General features: G+C 33.7%; 1 protein-coding gene across 16 annotated transcripts in view; it reads left to right on the top strand.

Annotated features, from left to right (window-relative positions):
- The window catches only part of DMD (dystrophin), a 1,059,271-nt gene that overhangs the window by 674,788 nt on the left and 364,260 nt on the right, over window positions 1-20,223 (top strand). For all 16 annotated transcript variants that reach the window (XM_064646827.1, XM_064646828.1, XM_064646820.1 and 13 more), the window contains one exon: window positions 9,426-9,590. In XM_064646827.1, the coding sequence (XP_064502897.1) occupies window positions 9,426-9,590 (165 nt within the window). The remainder of the gene's footprint in view (window positions 1-9,425; window positions 9,591-20,223) is intronic.

The following is a 20,223-nucleotide window of genomic DNA, read 5'->3' as shown; positions in this document are numbered from 1 at the left end:
TGTTTCTAACTGTTTGTTTAGTTTTCTGGCATCTCTGCTAAAAATGAACATGTAATGCTCTACCATTTCTGATTATCTCATACTGCAGAAAGATGCTGTTTTCAGGATATGAAACATACATGGCAGTTACATAAATAATGTAGGTAGGTCCTTATCTGGTGTACACCAGAGTAATTCTGTTTACTTCAGAGCAGCTGTGACAATTTACACCAGCTGAGAATGTAGCCAAATATCTCCTAAAGTTATCACAAATTTTTGTTTTGCCTTGATCTGCCAAGCAGGGGAATAGGGGACAACACCTGTGAGTCTTAACCTTCAAGGTGACGTATTTGAAATAAGTCATGTTCAAACCTTCTTTACAGTCACAGAAACTGTTGCCCTACAGCAATGGAAATAACCTAGAAAAGAAATTGAGTATGAAAGGAATTGCAGTCACATTAAAGTAGCTTTTTTGGTTTTACTTCAGAATTGTCTTTGCTTTTGGGTGTTTGTATCACATGCTGATGACCTTGAGAGTAGATATATGAAGAGTTTTTCTTCCTTTGGATAGTAGCAATTTTAGCATGACTTTTCTTTAGACAACTTTATTGCATAGTGATTCTAATAGGCTGTTACCTAAGACAATATAGTTTAAGCAGAGAATGAAGATTAAAGCCCACATTTGAAAGGCATGACTTTTAAATTCTATCCTGGTTTTACTTATTATACCCTCTCCAAAGCACTATTTCTTGTAAAAATTAAAATAGCACTGTCTTTGTGAAGTCTTAATATTATGAAAAATGAAGTATTTTATGACCATTTTTATGCTTTCACATCAAGAATTTTTCATTTATTTTCAAAGCTCAAAGTATCTTCTGCTGTGATAGCCAAGTAAGCTAACCACCTAGTGCTTCAAAGCATACAAAAGGGTACTAGGCACTGCAGTTTGTGATGAATTCAGTTCTTGTCATATACCACCTGCCATGGCATGTAACAGATCTGTAATGGGTTTCTTACCTTTTTCTGTGCAGTAAATGGATTGATAGATTAGGTCTGAGACCAGTGAACCATGGAATCAGAGGTTTGCTGGAAGGAGTTTATTACTCTTTAATATTATTCTTGGTCTGGTGTCAGCCAAGAGCGATGAGCTAGATTATCTGAAAGTAAGCTGGATGCCAAAATCAGCATTCTCCTCATTTATCCACCTTAGTCTTCACAACATCTACTGTATGTATTATGAAGGTTATCATAAGTGCCTGATGGAGACATTTTGTTTTGCTGCCTTTTAATTTGTCTGCTAGTATTAGTTCTAATTACTAGACACTGAAGAGACTATTTCACTGTTTATTGCCACAGCAAATCAATTTGTTGTGCTATGTGGACAAGAAAAAAATTAGAGTGGAGTGACACAGCTATAATTTGTGAACATTTTCTGTACAACCAGAAAAAGTATAGGTCGTCTTAGCTTGGTTGATCAAGTGTAGAGAAAAACAGATGGGAGCAGAAAGAGCAGAAAGACAAAGTCATTACAAGGTTATAGTTCATGTATTGTAGCTCGCCTTGAGTAGAAATTATTCATAGATTACCTGCAATGACATAAAATTTCCAGCATGTCAGTGCAACTTAGTTTTAGCCTATAGTTGGAACTACTGCAATTGCTAGTGCTTTTATTTGTGGGGTGGAGGGGAAAATATGTTGGAAAATGAATGCTACAGTTTGATTTCTGTTCTTTCAATTTGAAATTAGAATAGTATAACCAGCATTTTGGGGAACAAAAGGTTGATACTTTCTGAATTTAGTTTCATTTAATGAATGACCTGATTCCATTAAATATGATAAAGCCTTTTGTTATGCTAAATTACCTGTTACAGTCTGTCATAGATTGCTAATTAGGTGTAGTCCACATTCATGTTATCATCAGCCATATCAACAAATGGTTTCACTATAATAAAATGTGGTTTGATATAAATGTTCACTGGCCAAACATGAGAATGTCACAAGTTCTAAGAAACAAGTATATATAGGCTTAATTTCTTTTTATTGCTAGCAGCTAGCATTAATTAGGATTTAAGAACTTAAGCAAAGAAAAGTATTTAGGAATAAAGTCATGCAGGGGTAAAAAAGTATGTACTAGCCAATGAGACCATAAAAGCATGATTAAATACATGTATGTATTTAATATATATATACATATATGTATATATACACACTGTATATATCACACTATCTTACCAACCATTTTAAAATTAATTTTTGTTGTTGTTTGCCGTACAAATCCAGAATATATTAATCATATATTTACGAAGTTATGCCAAGTACTTTGAATACAAGAAGTACTAACTGTTGATATATTTGTTACTACATTGGGGTAATATTGATGTATCTGAATAACCAGATATCAAATAAGTCATTTTAGGCAAATTCTTACACATTTTTCTACACTGCAACAACTATATATTTGAGAGTCATTTCACGTATAATGAACCATGGTTTGCATACTGTTGCACACCAATCAATGACAATCGTCTGGGCTTTTTAAAACTTCAGTTCCAAGACAGATGCTGCCATTGTCTGTCAAGTGTTTCATGCATCTCTTTTAAGGAGGACTATAGGGGCCTAAAAATCAATGTTGTTCACAAGATAAAGATTATACTTCATTTATATAGGCCTGTCGAGGTAGCAACATGCCCATGTAATTAGAATTCCCAACAATGGAATAGTCTGAAATAAACTTCAACTTTCCCTTCCCTTTCCCCCTCCTTTTTTTTTTTTTTTTGGTAATTTTTCTCATAGTTTTAACAACACCTTTTCAAAAATTCATAATCATCATTGCCTAGAGAATGGCCTGACTACAGTTAAACTAAGGTAACTCCAACACTCTCAGCTTTTCTATTAACAGCACGTTTCTTACAAATGTGCTAAACCAGGTAATTCCTGAAGAACAGCCAAAAAGAAAAGCAAATTCATTGTTAGTTGTTCCTTGTGAGAAATGTCAGCTGGGTACTTGGCAGTCAAGATCACTCACTACATTTGGAATACTAACGTTACTTTTTTCTTTAATTTTTAGCAGAATAAATAATTTGTTGGTAAGAAATGCTATAAATATTTAGCTGTAGATAAAATATCAACCCACTATAATTATTCTATACTGTGTGAAGATAATGCAAAAAAAAAAACCCTGCTTATTTACTGTGGATATAATACAGTTTAGCTATACATTCATTATCCAGCTTACTATGTAGCAAAAAAATAAGTAAAGCAATTGGATAATGAGTGACCTTAGGAAAAGGAGGGCTGCAGAAAAGAATGCTGAGACAGAGCAGCAGACTGAAGGAACCCTGTCACATGGAGGGATCAGAAGTGTTGATAGGACTGCTATAGTTTGCCACACAATGAGAAGAGATTACTCTTAAATATGCCAGACAGGGTTTATCATACCCCATTAACTAACCCTGTTGTGTTTCCCTGGGACATGGCACCAACACAGCCAGCTCTGTGCTGGATAATATCACTGTGGCCTGCCATGTTGTCAATCCCAACATATTCATAAGACTCTGCTTTCCATGTTAAAAAAAGGCTTTGACTGACAGGCTCAAAGTAGCTGTTCAGACCAGGCTACCAGTACTGTGGGTGAGTGCTGGAGTTTGATTGCCTCATGGACTATGTGTAGCCTGAGGGGTATTTATGGTACTTTCTGCCATAAGCCAGGGAAAGAACAATTGTACTTTTATTTAAAAATAATTTTCCTGTTGGAATATCCTTCATTAAAAATCACTGAAGGAGCTGTAAAGCCTTTGAGGCTGCTTTTGGATTTGTGGAACTGAGTAATAAAAAGACATAAGGAAAAGAAAATCATGGACTAGATTATTTAGCAGAGATTTAAGGTGGAGGGTCTTGTACTCAAAAATGTCCTTGACAAAAGAGAATTGCTGGGATAGTAGAGAGCAGAATGAATGAAAATTAGTTGTAAGTATTACATATAAGAAGCATACAGATATTCAGAAGACTTATATACACAGTCATAATACCATGGAAGAAAACCAAAACAAATCTTTGGGATGGGGGAAAGGTTTTGTTTGCTTTTTAAAAAGCTAGTCAGCCAGATGAAGCAGAAAATTGTTTGGTGCGTTGGTTTTGTGGACTGCCTCATTTTTTTGCATTGATGGGGGAAAAGAGATTTTTAAAATAAAAATGAAACTTGAAAATATTACAAATACACCATTAAGATGTCTTTAAAAAAACCCCAAACTCAAATAAACACAGGTCAGGTCCTGAGAGGCTTGCAAGGAACCACAAAACACTAGGTACATAGCAAATAAAAATCTTCTCTATATATTTTTAATAACCTTCTTTAACTTTCCTCTAATAATACAGTCTTTACTCCAACCTTGTCAGAGACACTATGGCTCATAAATATTCATAATTTTAAAGAAATTACATAGATTTTGTTTTAAAGTCAATATTGAGTTTGTTAATGAGAATGGCTTAGTTAATTAACTAAATGGCATCCCAAACTGAACTTATATTAAACTCTTTCTTACGCTGATTGTTTTTCATGAAGAAATGATGCATATAAATTAACTTTTCACTCTTCCATTTTAAATCATTCTTTTGTACATGCTATATGAGTGGTAATTTTGAGCAGATAAAACTTTTGGAACAGTCGCTGTAAGAATTTCTGTTTTATGCAATCATCTGACTAGTGCTATAGAAGTATCAGTTATGACTTATCAATAAGTAGGATTGAAGTTTGCATTTAATAGCTGTTATGTTTATGTTAGTTAGTTAATTAGTTAGTTAATTAGTTAGTTATCTTAGTTGTTCTTTGTTATCTAGGTCCTCACTCAGATAACATCAAAATCTTCATTCAATCCAGTTGTGCTCTGGGCTAAGCAGAAAGTTTCCTCATTTCTTTATACAGAATACTTCAATTTTTCTCTGTGCAAGCACTTCTGATTTTTCAAACCTATCAGTTATCCTATGTTGGAAGACCACTTTCATGAACTGCTTTGTATATCTGAGTGACCCTCTCAAGTGGGGCATAAAAGAACTGCTTTTAACAGTCTTCAAAGATACCCCATAACATATTTTTGTTCATTGCAGTTTATTATAGTTTATATTGTTATGCATATCAAGATACCTAAATTTCTTATCAGATTCATCGAAGTAAGATCCATTTATAAGTGCCACTCTGTTATTGAGAGTTTAGTGAGGCAGCAAGCAAAAGAACACTTTATCTAATATTGAGGGAAAAGAACTTGACACATTTTTGCTGCTGTTAAAATGTGGAAATTTGGGATTTCTTTGCTCTCCACTCACCACTAAGAAAATACTCCATATTCTTTTTTTAAAAATTACATGTTGGGGAGATACATCTCCTCATCTCTATTCCCAAACAGCTGGGTAATAACGCCATTATTTTCTTTTTCATCATTTCAGGTAAACAGGGAATGAGGTTGACATTGACGTGTGAGAGAGAAGCGATATATTTGAAATCAGGCATTGGTCACTTGAAATATAATATATACAACTAATTTCAGTGCCTTTCCTTTCATAAATAGTGATGCCTTACTAGTAGTATAATTAATCAAGTTCATTCATTTGCACTAACATTTCTGCTCTCTGCAAAACTATTCCCTATTGTTTGTTCTTTTTTACTTACTGTCTCTGCCTAATAAGTTTCAACTTTTTAATTTTGAGCATTGTTCCTGAGTGAAATGATTGAGCTGTAACTCTACAACCATTATTTTAATTGATACTCCCTTAATTGAATCTAATTTCTGGATATTCATAAGGAATTAAACCTAGCAGTGAAACAGAATATGATTTTATATCAGGTGACATATGTTTTGAGAGATATCATTTTTATGCTGGAGATTTTGTTGTGTGGGGGTTTTTTTCTGTGTGTTTTAATGTAAAGAGCAAAATTTGGAATATGTAAAGTTAAATAAGTGGAAAAATGTTCTGATAGTTTAAGATTAGAATAAAATTAAATATTATGAAGACCAGTGTTGGTAAAATTAAGCTCTTCTGCTGTTTCCCCATTTAGGGCTTAAATATTTTCTATTATTATGTAACTCAGCTTCTAATTAATTAACTTAATTAACACTTGAACTAGAGTACAAAATTTTAGATGTATCACATGCTTTGAGATTAATGTTTTAACACATATCACTGAAATTATATAGTCCTTTGATGTTGAAATGGAATTTGTTTTCTTTGAAGAAATAATTCATACTTCTGTTGTTTCCACTTACAAATTTATTTTGTGCCTTTGGTTGCAAAATAAGGTGTGTTTTCAATGTTTGTCTATTACTGAATAAGGCAAAGTTTAAAATACTTAATTTGTATGCAAAGAGCTAACCCAGATTTTTAAAATTCCTTTTTTCATCTGCACCCTGCCTTCCTTGCCAGCCTGTAAAACTGCTTCATTAGGCCTGTGTTCCGTTCTAGGCAGATCTAGGGGAAAGCATCTCCTGTAAGGTGTTGCCTTATGTCTGCTGTTCCTACTGGTCTTCCCTCTTAGAAAAGGACATCAGCCCTCCTCTGATAAACCTAATAAAAGGAGTCTTTCGTTAATGGGAGGGAAAGAGATAAGACACCAAAGGGAATGAAAGTGTCTACCCCGAGACTACAAATGAATGAAAGGAGGATAGAGCCCAAAGCAAAAATGTGAAAGAGAGTATTGAAGTGGGACACTAGTCACTGCTCATTTGTCCCTGGAGGCATCTGAGAACTTGTAGGAACTCATTGAAGGGCCCAGGGACAGAATGGGCAGTAGAATTGCTGTTGTGCCCACCAGCATTATAATCCCACCTCAGGGGTGGAACTCCTGGAGCCGTGAATAACAAGCTTGAAGGACTGTGACTAAAACACTAGGGAAGATTCTGGAGGATCCCATCTCCATGTGTACTTCTCTGCCAGAGAAAGGGCATAAATCTGAACAGCCACTCATCATGTCCATGTCCATTACTCCATGGAGGTTTTCCCAATTTATGCTGCTAGGGAGCGGCAGAATTAGCTCAGGAAACAAGCTGTCTCCCAGGAGACAGTCTGCAACAGTACCTTGGCTTGATAGGCAGACTTGTAATTAACTTAAACTCATCAGGCTCTAATTTGATTAGCCAGCTTGACAGTTTGATGCCAGAGTTTAAAAAAACCCCAAACAAACCACAACAAGCTAGCAAATGAAATCCCTGATAACTGGAATCTAAGACTCTGATTCCCACACAATAGTATGTGACACATTACCTGGATCTTACAAGGTATTGCCTTGTTAAATGTTTATCTGTAGCCCTAACCTGAGTTTGAGGAAAGTTCTTTCTTCATTTACTGTTGTTCTTTTTGTCTCTGTGGTAAAATTACATGAAGTTAAATTTCTGTATGTAATGAAACACTTCATATGGACATAGATTTCTTCCTTTTTATATAGTAAAAATATTTTAATCCTGTATTTGTGCTATAATTTCAGAGCAGGAGACAACATGTAAGAAGAGGCTACATTTACTTTAATCTCAATTTATCTCTCATTATGCATGGGATAAATAAATGTTCTGAAAAGAGTAGCTTGAAGTACAGTTGCCAAAACCTAATTGTTCATCTTCTGCTATTCTAGATCGAATATATCTTAGTATCTAATTGGTTACCTCTCTCTCATCCCCCCACTCCCCAAAACCTCTACGAATTTTTCTTCCTCTGTCCTGTGATAGACCCAAAATGCTTGATTAATGTTGATTAGAAGTAGATTAATTTAAATTTCAGATCTTCAGAAGTCACTTTGGGTTTTTATCTGCCTATGACTACTTATCTGCTTTCAGTTGTGTTTCTGTGGAAATTATTTACATTAATATTAAAGCTAGTAAACATTGGCGATTAACATTCAGAAGTTGTAAGAAAGATGAAACTAATCTTGTATGAAATTAGGCCAAGGTCTGCATAAATATTGGTTAACACATAAGGGAAATGAATGCATTTTTAATTTTTTTCTTTCGCTTCTTGGGTCATTCTGGAAAAGCAGAGTTTTTATTACATTTAAAAGATTAGGAAAATAGAAAAAGAAATTTTACTCAGGGTCAATTTTTATTAAATAGGATATTATGGGGTGGCTATAGTGAACAATGGAGATAATGTAATATATGGCAAATCGACTTCTTAAATTACAAATATCACTTAAGTACAGTCTAATAAATCACATGCAGAGTATATTTAGAGGAGTTATTTTGGTACTGACAAATCAATATTATCAAAGCAAATTTTTAAAGAAATGTACATGTCACAATACAGTTGTGTTCTTTCCATTCTCTCAGATGGTGGTTGTTTGGTTTTAGTAACATTCATTGCTTTCATGACTCTGAGTTAAGATTTATTGTCCTCTGAAAAATTTTGTCATTAGGAATTAGAGGTTAGTACAGAGCACTAATACGTTTGTTGCTGGGCAATATGATGGCAATGCTTCCATTAATGCTGCTTAACTTTAGAGGGAATTTGTATTTTTTCATGTGTGTCAGAAACCTCATGTTTTGCTACTTTAAAGAGGGTCACTTTGGTTAAAAATGTGCTTAAAAACGTTTTCATTGATATGGAAAACTAGCCATATTTCTTGGCTGATTTTGCTAATGAATTGCCATTGTTTTGTATCTCTGCCCAGTCCCTATATTTGCTGTTGTGATATTTTTTTTTTTTAAAGTACAGATGGTTTCTCCCCTAGTATATCTTTGCAACATTTCCCATTGTGTAGTGTTGTGACACCTCACCTATCTAGCTATAGAAAACAATCTGGGAAGGACAGCATGGAGCTTTGTGTTGGCTTATTTATTTTCAACCTGTTCCTACATTTACTCCAAGTGCTGTTGGATTTGAACTATGCTCTTCACTGATTCTTAATTTTTAATATTGTTGGCACAGAAGAATGTGCTTAGTTAATTCAAATCTCACTGCTTTGAATGCAAATCGGAGAACCAAGTGGCCTGATCAGAATTGATGATACATTTCTTCATTATTTTTCTTCATTTTATGCATCTACTTATGCATATTTGGACCAGACTGGCAACTCTAAACATCTTATAAGAAAATATATGCTTATAAGTATTTACATTCAAGAGAGGAGGAAAGGTTAGATATCATTCAAATGATCAATTTCGTATTTTCACTTTGTTTTTCCTAAATAAAAATTGACCTTTAAAAAGGTTTAGGATACCAAGATAACAATTTTTTCACCAAAAAATGAATAAATCTGATGCTAAAATGTGATTAAAAAAAATCTCTTTTGAGTTTAGTTTTTTTCTTGGGTGGATCTGCTTTTTCTTTCCGTTCTTTCTATCAGTGTATAAAACTTGTATTTTAACATTTTATATGAGTATATAAGTGTGTAGTGTTAATTGTTTTGTGCTTTGTTTGTTGTTGGCAGTTTTTTACCACCTAAACAATGGCTTCTGGTATTTTTTCAGGTGTCCAAAGATCTTCCAGAGAAGCAAAAAGAAATAGAGATTCTGCTAAAGGATTTCATTGAACTTGATAAACAACTGAATCAGGTGATATTGTGGGTCACGCCTGTCAAGAACCAGCTGGAGCTTTATAACAGAGAGGGTCAGCCAGGAGCCTTTCATATTAAGGTAAATTTTCTTCCATTTTATAAAAGCATTGGAATCTCAAGTGGTCAAAAATTCAGTTGCAGCATCAGCTGTTTAGCTTTTATTAACAATGTAACTTTGAGACAGAAGTCAGCAATGGTCCCCAGAAGTTCAAAGCTTTATGAATTAAGGAAAGCTTAAATTTTTTTTCATTAAATGGTTTCTAGTGAGAGGGCAGATTAGAACCAGGGGTTCCTAGATATAATTTATTATTTTTCCCATATTATACATGAAACAGTAGCCCCAAAAGTTGATGCATCAAATCATAATGCAAGGCAAACTCAAATTCAGAATATCAATTGGACCATTTAAGCTATTTCATTAAAGCTAATATGACTACATGAAAATCAGAATATTTAGGACCATATCATGGTTCTCATAGTGCAAGAAAGGATATTTAACTGCACAGGTAATGCTCCAGGAATCAATAAAGCTGATTGTCTAGTAATTGTGAGAAAAATATTTGTAATCTGATCCTTGATATGTATTTAAGTATAAAAAAGATGCCTGTATATGAATTGAGTGAGGCCAAAGAAATTAAGGATGAAAAATGCTGGTTAGAATCAATTGGCTTGCTGGATATATACTTAGACATTTTGGCCTTGCATTTTGTCTATACATATATGATCTTATCTTCACATAAACTGGGAAAATATTTAATGTAGATAACTGAAATCTATGAAGTTAAAGTTTATAGTAACTCAGCATCTTGTTCACCTAGATAAAGATTTAACAAGAAACACTGAGTTTTGTATGAGTTTTGTTTTTGATGCTGCAGTTTTCAGTGAAAAGTGAAAAAATGTAAATATTCAGAACTTGTATTGTCTTGCATGAATTGAATAATACTTTCTCCTTAAGATGTGTGGTTTTGCTGAGTATGTTGATTAAATTCACTTTAACTTATTTTCTATTAAGGAACAGTTTTAATGTTCAAACACTTCTTATGTCATACAATCACATTATATAAAATAGTGAATCTCAAGTCCTGTTGTAGTCCTATTGACAGAATGAGTTCAGCAATTACATTAATTCTCTTTCTAAAAGATAAAATTAGTATAGCGCTTTGCAAATGGCTGTATATGTATTGAATGACTGATGGAATTTTGCTTTCGAGAAAATTGTATATTCTTATCTTCTGTATTTTAACAAAAAATTTTAGATTATTCATCCATTTTTTTATTCTGTTTCCTTTATTTCTAGAATGATTCCGCATTCAAAGTTTATATAAAATTAAAGCAGGGGTAAATTTCTACAAGTTATAACAGTATTGCTTTTCATATTGCTTATGAATGAAATATTTTGCTTGTCTCTTTCAGTCCTGTAATCATATAAAGCATGTTAGCTTCTTATTTACATGTTATCCATCTTGATTGCTTTTAAAAGATATAGACTTCTTTAAAATGTTGTTGAATGATGGTTTACCCAGAATGCAGGTTTTTTTCAAGGAGAGAATCTGTTACATTAAACACTCTTTATTAATTATCTCTGAAGGCAAATTACATTCTTATAACCTTCTTCAGGTTAAGAATAAGCAGACTAAGACCATTAATAATAACAAAACACATTAAAAATTAGTAGATATAATTCAGGAAAGCAGCCTAGTCTTGACAACGTTCAGTTTTACACTCAAATTCAAACATGTTTCAGACCCATGCTAACATTCTGTCCTACATTGAGTCAAGCCTCTGCACACACATCCTCTTGAATTATTGTTGAAATGATTATGTTTGTGTCTTCTTAAGTTACCATCCTGTATGGCTAATGTGCACCTTTAAAAAAGTAAGGATGTGCATCCTACCTATGGAAGGGATGTTTTTAACAAATCTCTGGTGTTTCCAAATACTGTATAAACATTCAGCATTTATTCTACAACAATTTTAATTCCTTCACCAATATCCAGAGGACACTGAAGTATCTGCTATAGGATTTCATAACTCTTTTTCTCAGAAACAAGAATGATTCTGATGAGCACCTAGTGGAATGAAAAGCATATTATTAATCTTCTTAGAAAAGAGACTGGATAAGAAATTTTACAAAGAATCTTTTTGAGTATTCTAAAAACCTGGAACGTATGAAGAAGAGGTTTAAAACTGACAATCAAACTTGTAAATATAGCACTCGAGTGAAAAAGACCAAGTTCATATAAGTCCCCAGGAAAACCAGACTATTTTAGTTATAGGATTTTACATGATGGTTTACAAATTTTAATTTTAATTTCATTTAAGACACTGTCTTTTGTGAAATTTCTGTCAATGTTCTTCATACTCTTACTGAGCCTGCAAGGTAATGTTCTTCAGCTTCCTCCTCAGCCATTAAGTCGACTCCTGTCTCTTTTGTTTTCAAAGTTATTTTTTGGGGAAAAGAGTTCCAAAACTAACATGAGTGGCAAGGAGTAAATAAATATAAAGTATTGTAAGGATATTAATTTCTAAAAGTCAGAAAATATTTATTGTTAAAAATTGTCTGACCTCAGAAGCAGGTGAATATAAATGACGAGAAAAACATTTGGGGTTGGATAGGTAGAAGAGAAAGAGGATGGAAATATGTGTTTGTTTTAAATAGATGCCCAGAGTGTCTTTAGCTAGTTAGCAATATTATATTAAAGTAATATGCCTGTTTTAAAGCAAGTTTCTTGCCTTTTCTTACCTTTAGGAAATTCCAATTACAAAAATGTGTTCTAGCTGAAATTAAACTAAAGTGCATCTAAAATATCAATTAGATATTCTGACAGAATTTTCCAAAATACAGTGATTTATTTCTCTGAAAACCATAGCAACTTTTGCTTCTGGCATTCAGCTATAATCTGATAACTATCATTGCAGTTTCCTCCATAAATCAAGGGGTATAATAAATGCAGGTCCTTATCAGATAATCTGATTTAAACTTTTAAATAATATTGATCTCTATAATATTTGCATAGTAAGTATATAGAGGAGACTATTTGTGAATTTCACATGCATAATTCACACTAACTTTCAGTTTCTGTGAATTAATACTAATTTAAAAGCTCGTACTTTTTTCCCACCTCTGCAAAAATCAGCTATTAAGAATAGATGAGAAGTACCTTAAATTTACTTAGCAAAAAATTTAAATAATTAAATCACCAGCAGTACTAACCTTTAATGGTGGCACAGAAGTTGTTCTATGAGAGTCACAAAGGTGCAACCAAAGGCAATATTGTTAGATATTGTTACAGACAACTTCACAAAAAGTAAGACATTTAAGACTCAATACATGATTGGGCTTGGTGACAGGTAGAGCAATTAAAATCCCTCCTATGGATCTTAAAACTATGTCTCAATTTTAAAAGTGTTCAGGACCATTGTTAGGCCTAGAGGTCAGCTGGTGCAGCACAGTTTGCATCCTTTCAGAAACAATCTTAACCCTCAGAAGAGGACAGTTGCATCCAAAGTGCCTGTTGCAGCCTCTGTGGTTGATGCCAATCCTGTCCATGCCTGGGCACTACCTCAGATTGTGCAGTTTGTCCCATGATGGAAGCAATGCTCCCAATTTAATGGTGTGGGCAGTTATGCTGAAGAATTTGACTTGTATGTCCTCTCCCTTTTTAGTTCATTACTCTTGGCACCACATAAAAATTCAGGGAAGGATGCAAACGAGTTATATGAAAATGAGAGGTTCAGTGTCACTGGCATAGTTCATTTTCTGTGTCATTTGACTTAGTCATGCTTTCAGATCAGAGAGCTCTCTGGATCTGTATGAGCTCAACCCAGAGTGCTGACTGTGACCTTCCATGTAGCATGAGGTTATGAACATGATAGCACTTGCTTTTGGGGTAACAAGACCACTAATAATGTTAAATTCTTTAATCTAGCAGTTTTTCAGTTCCTGAGAAATGGTCTCTTATGCCTCTGCCCTCGTACATATCCTTGCAATGCTGAATCCAGATTGGAACAATCAAGGACTGTGTGTCCCACCAAAGCTCTGCAGCCTACCTACATCCTGGATTTCAAAATCCCATTAGCACAGGATGCCATAATGCATGTTCTTGCCCAGCATCATGCAATCACTTATTTAAGAAAAGGCTCTCTTTCTGTTCTCTCTCATTTATTAACCCTTCATTATAGAGATATTTGCAAGTGAGTAATTACATAGCATTTATATCAGCCTCCTCCAGTCCTACAGAATGGTTCCAGATGCTTAATATCAGTTGTTTCCTAGACTTGTACCTTACGTTTAGTAAAAAAGTATGTAATAGGAGAGGCTCTTTTCTAATTCACTGTAATGCAATTAGGAACAGAAGAAGATGCAGACATAAAGAGATTAGACAAGTCCAGCATGTTCCTTGGTCCCCCTTTTGGAGAAAGACCTTGTGGTGACCAAGGAACATACTGGACCGCTTCATAGTCCTACAATCCCTGGAACATTTTGTGTCATTTGAGGCTTTGAGCAGCATCTTAACTTCTAAAGTATGTACATACATCAGTTTAAAAAGCAGCAAAAATGTTAAGAAACATATGAACACTATGAAATTGTTGAAACAAACTTTTTTAAATTATTCAGTCCTAAAAAAGCATATTGTACTTTGCAACAGCATTTATTATAAAATACTCTCCCTTCTGAACCAAAATTTTTGTTTTCTTTAAGTTCATTCTGCTATCGTAACTCTAGGCCTACTTCAAATAATTACAGTATCGCTCAGGAAACCCTAACATATTTTTTGCCAATCTGATTTGTCTTCATAATTTTCTTGACCATAATGTAGAGTCTGCAGTGGCACGATTAGAACCTGGACCTTCAGTTAAGCATGATAATTTTTACCAGGGGTATCAAAAATCACACTGGGGCCATAATAAGTAATTTTTCAATAAGGGTGGACAAAGGATTCTTCATTCTCAGGATTTAGAAAGCATCTGTACCAGTATTTGTTTCACTTGTGATATTATTCCTAATTACAGTTCTCTTCTATAAACAAAGAATTTTTAAAAAGTTTAGGAAACTATCAAAATAAATCTACATTGAAATGCAGATTTGCAATCTAAAAAATTAAAAATATTAGGTTGGATCTTAAGGGTTTTTTTAAGTATTGAATATTTTTTGTACCACACTGACATAATTTTCATTTTATATATTAGCATCTTATAGACTGTGCCTGTGAAATACTTATGTATATGCATGGAGAAGCTATGAAATCTACATCTATAAGAGTGTCTTGACTCCTCTGCTTGTGAACACTGGAACTCTTCCAGATTTGCAGTGTACCAGCTTCTCATGCATCTAGAATATATTTCATATTGTGTCTTTTACAACTCTAGTTTTCCAAGCTTAACAGTATGACTCTGTCTGCATTCATTCTTTGACCTGGATTTACCCTCATTCTGGTAGCTATTTTGCATGATTTAGTATTCATACTTCACAAATTTAGATGATATCATCATGAATTTCCAATTTTACAAAATGGTGCAAAGAAAATAGTACAAAAGTTGCCTACATTATAGCTTAGAAAAAGACTGAAGTACTTAACAGTACAGCTTTGTTTACAATACAGCTTCTGCCAGCACTTGTGTCTAAGCTGTGGGTGTTATAGTCATAGTCATTGGGTACAGCCATGGCAGGAGACACCTTCAGCACCTACTGCTGAAGTTCAGCTCTTACTGTGTGCTTGTTTTTTATGTGCTGGTTCTTTTTTTCAGTAACTTCTCTCAATACTTTGACTATGTGAAGCCCATTTTCCTGATTCTTCTTTCAGTTTATGTTGAACAATTTTATTTTTCTTAGCCGATTTTCTGTCTTTGTCAGAAAAAAACTGCAGTTAGAGATGTGCACTTTCTAATTCCTGAGCATTCAAATGTGTTTTGTTGGTTGTATTGTCACAATCTTTATTCATATAAGTAAACCTTTTCTATTTTGTTTATATAAGTAAAGCTTAGTCGTATAAGCTTTTCAACTGTTAATGCAGCCATATCATCTCAGTGCAAAGCTGAGGCCCTGCAGAATAACATGGGTGATATGAGATACTGTGTCCCAGTGAGGGAATTTTGACATAAGGAAGTTTTATTTAGCTTTTTCAGATCTGCCTGGTTCCTGATCCAGGCATCAGTATCTTCACTTTTGCCTTGTCTTTTGGGCTCTCCGAGGGTAGCTTTGCTTCTTTCAAGTCTGTGGCAGTTTCATAACATTTTGATATATATTTCCCAGGGTACTTTGGCAGTTTTTTTGGGCTAGAAATGTATGGGGATGTGGATACCTACCTAACAGCAGGAGATACTAGATTAGCAGCAGATCAAGCTGTGTAGCAGTTACTGAGGTGTGGACATGTGCAAACTTGGAATAGCATAGTCTCCACTTTTATCTTAGACATCAACAAACATTCTGCCAGGTATTCTTTTAGTCAAAAACATTAACATAAAAAAGAGCCCTTAAAACAAGCTCACAAATACTACTGGACTTTTAAAATTTTATATGAAAACTGTATACAGAAACAGTCCCACCTATTGCACGATGTACGGCAACCCTGCAGCTGAGTTTGAACAGACAACTATTCCTCTGCTCTGATGCACAGCATTAGTATAGTTGGTTCAGTATAAGGTCAGAAGATACTACTCTGGTCATCCAGTCAGACCTGCTTTATAAAGTCATTCTTTCTGTTTTCTGGATTATTTTCTGTTTGAACTGCAGCACTTTTCTGAAAAATACTACTACTAAAAAAAAACAACCAAACAAACAAAACCAAACCAACCAAGACTGTTTTTTAATTTCCACATATGAATAGTCATGCACATCTTGTGGTAAATTACTTCAGCAGTTGAGTTAAAAACCTGCACATTTTTCCTCAGCTGAGTATTTTTAGCTTCATCTTTCTGTCACTGCTTTGTTTGCCAAACTAGACAGAGGTCCAATACTGAATTAATAGACAGTAATCAAGTTCTTTCCTAAATTCTGTTTGTTCACAATCAGTACTGTTGTTCTAATTCAGACAAGAAAGCAAATATGGAGTATCTAATTAGTATTAGTTCAAAAAGCAATTATTGTAGTGGTCAAAGCAATTATTTTTCTGGTCTTGATAATAATGTGGTTGTATCTAATCACAAGCTTCTTTTGGCTAAATCAGATAATCAGAGTCTAAGTAGGTGGCAAATGTTGCTATAATGGAAGTTATAGTTGCTTCTGCATTCTCTCCTTAATGGAATATTTAAGGACACACATGAGCACTCTGAAATGTGTTTTTTCTAATCCAGTCATCCAAATTTAATATACTTAAACCTTTTAGGGATACATTATTCTGAACATGTGGATATAGACCTATACTTTACACTTTGAAACAGCTTTGCCTACGGCATCAACAAGCTGTGGAGCTCCAAAGTTGTGGCTAAAGGAAGTTGTGCAAATGCTGACCTTTATATCCTCCTACTGACTGTTCTGCTGAGATTTGTTTACTTCACCTGCAAGAAAAAGAAGGAGAATCTTTGGAGGGTAATAAGTGATGCTTCACTAGCTAACATGTTAAGAAAACACCTAGGGAAAGTCTAACCAACTTTTTCTCATGATTTATCCTAGTTTTCTTTTCCTCTAAATATTTATTTCCCCATAGTCCTGTTGGATTCCAATTCTGTGTATGATAGGACTCTAAGTCATTGATAATTTTGATTAGAGATTCCCAAATATTTTGCTTACAGGAAGAACCTTAGAAAGCTTCAAAGAACGGTTAGATTTAAAAATCAGGTTTCAGAATAACAGAACAAAAATAATAGGGCTTTCTTAAATATATAAAAATCAAAATGACTGAATAAGACAGACCAGAAGTTAAAGCTTTCCTATCACAACCTACTGCAACTGTGACTAAGATAAAATTAACATTCTGCAATCTGCTACAGTCAGATTGCACTTTTTAAATGTAGTCCATGTAACATTTGCGGTATGCTAAGGCTTTAGAAAAACACCTTAAGTGGGAGTTGAAGGCTTTTTTTACAGTTGAAAAAGAATAATTTCTTTCTAATATGTACTTTTGTGCATCTGCATATAGTAAGGCTGTTTCATTGTGTTGTGATGTAGTCAACAAGATACTATTAACTAAAATTATTTTTGGAACACCAAATATGTAAAGAAAAGAAAGTATATTGTCTAGTAAGATAATAAAAGCTTACAAATAGGCTAACGCTTATATGGGCTTAGTTGCTGCTAAATTTTAGTTGTTACTGTGGATTACTTGCTTTGGTATTTAGTGTTTGAAATCTATGGGTAAGTATTTTATAAAGTCAAATGGTCTAACTCGTCTGAAAAATTTAAGTTTACAGGAAAAAGTGCAGTAAACTTTCTGAACTTTAGTATTGTAGTACTTTTTGTGTCTTTTAATCAGATAACATTGCTAAAACTAAATGAAGTTACTATGCCATTTTCACAGAATGTAAATAAGTAGGGTTATAATTTTACAAAGAAACAATGCTCTCTATGGCGTAAAATAAAAGACCATTTAAATTATGGTGTTCCTAGTTGTCTTTAGAGAAAATAAGTAGTACAAGGTTAGGTTTGTGTTGTTTATCTTTCACGTATATAAGATACAATGTATTCATAATTGACTCCAATTAGCACTGCATATAATAAATATCAGTATACTGAAATCCTTTTAAAATATTATTATTTAGCTCAGTAGTCTCCCTCATAATTGAAAATATGACTCACTCTTTATAGATTATAGTGCTAATTGTAGATTATAATCTACTAAATTGTGTCAGTTTTAATACAACCTGAATAATGCCAAAATTATGTCAGAAAGAAAGATGTAGAAAAGAAAAAGCAAAAATCAAATTTAGGAGGGTTTATAGAACTATTTTATTTTATTTGTTTTATCACAATTTTTTTCTGTTTTAATCCTTGAGTCTTTTTCTCCTGCATAAATTCTGCATAAGCAGTCACTTTTCTAAGCATTCACTTGCTGGTAGTCCTTGAAAATAGAAACAAAAATGTGGTAAATAACAAAATATAACCAGTATTAGTAGGAAAATTTTGAATCTACTTTCAAAAGCAGTAGTGGGATATATCGTGACTACTGTCCTCTGTCAATGTAGTAACTACCATTAAGTTATGTATGGTTATGTAATTGGAAAGTGTTCTTGCAATGTCTATGATGTGCCAGGTCATTACCACCACTACATATGGCTTTGATCTGTGGTTCACAAAACCATATAGATGGCTTTAAAATTGCGTAAAATAAAAATTGGGCTGGAAAGTTTGATTATGAATGGAACAAAAAAATAAAAACATGCTTATAGAATAGTAAGCAGAAAATACAAATTAGGACTCATTAAAGAAAAATTGAAAATAAATGCATATGTGTAACTTCTGTATTTAAACATCCATCAAAGTAATCTTAGAAATAGTTTAGTAAAGTACATGATAGCTCTGATTCCCACATGTCAGTGTAACAAAAAGTACTTTGGTGAGAGGATCTTGAAAGTTACCAGCCTGTATTGCACAAAAAATAATGAAGAAAACATTGTGTGTTCTAACTTTTTCCCTCAGTCTCTTGTGAAAACTGCTTGGATACTGGATTTTTCTTTGCATTGCTAGGCTATCTCCTCCCAAGTGAATTTGAGGTGGAAAATATTTCTCCTGAGTTGCATTATGTGAACTGCATTTGGGTGATTTTTAGAAAGGAAATCCTGAAGTACATCACTGGCAGTATTTTGAAAAACAAACTCAAAAACCCCCAAAATATTTTAACCTTTTCTTTAAATGTTTGTCTAATGAGCAAATCTAGATAATTTCAAAATAGTTATCAGGTCATCCAAGGAATTAATATGGAGTTACATCCAACATTTGTATAAGTAGAACTCCGTGCTGGGCAGAGTAGAACTCAATGTTGGGCAGAAGGCTGACATTTCATTTTTAATCATCCTCTTTTTGAATTTGTCTGATTTTTCAATTCAACACATATATGTATTATATATATGTACATATATATAATATGGAGATTCATTGTCTTTTCTGCATAATCTTATGAAAACAAAGTCTCCTCAGCAGAGGGAGGAGCTAAGGATAGTCGAATGCTTCAGGACAAATGCCTTTGGTTTGCTCTGGATCTCTGGAAAGTTACAGATTTACTGGCTATATGTGCAAGACTTTGATAGCAACTTGACAGACAGTGAGTGTCTGGTAAAAATCCTTTTTGATGGTATCTCTTCGTCTGAATTTCACACCTTGAATTTTTCAACAGGAGGATGGGTTCTGCACTGTGGCTGATGCTATCTGTTAGGCACACAGATCTTGTGATTGTAGTTCTGTGGCTACAGTTTTGTTGAATTCTGCATTTTAAATGCTGTTTCACCTTCTGAGTTATCTATTATATTCTCAAAATCAGCACTTAGTTTTTGATCGCCGAATTATTCTTCCTAAATTGGCCAAAGAATCCATTAACTAGTTTGCGTCAAAGTATACATAAACCAGCTTTTTTCTTCTGCCTTTTTAAATGTTTTTCTTTTTCTTTCTTTTTTTTTTAAACAATGATAGAAAATGTAAAAAATACACAGGAAAATATTTATAAATAAATGAAAATACAGATATTTACCTAACCTGATTCTGTATTCCTCTCCATCTGTCTGCTTGAACAAACCACACAGCGTTAGTAAAGGGATACATCGACTAAACAGTATTTAGGTTT

This window comes from Pseudopipra pipra, chromosome 2 (assembly GCF_036250125.1).
Source record: "Pseudopipra pipra isolate bDixPip1 chromosome 2, bDixPip1.hap1, whole genome shotgun sequence".
NCBI lineage: Eukaryota > Metazoa > Chordata > Aves > Passeriformes > Pipridae > Pseudopipra > Pseudopipra pipra.
This window is presented reverse-complemented; position numbering and strand designations above follow the sequence as displayed.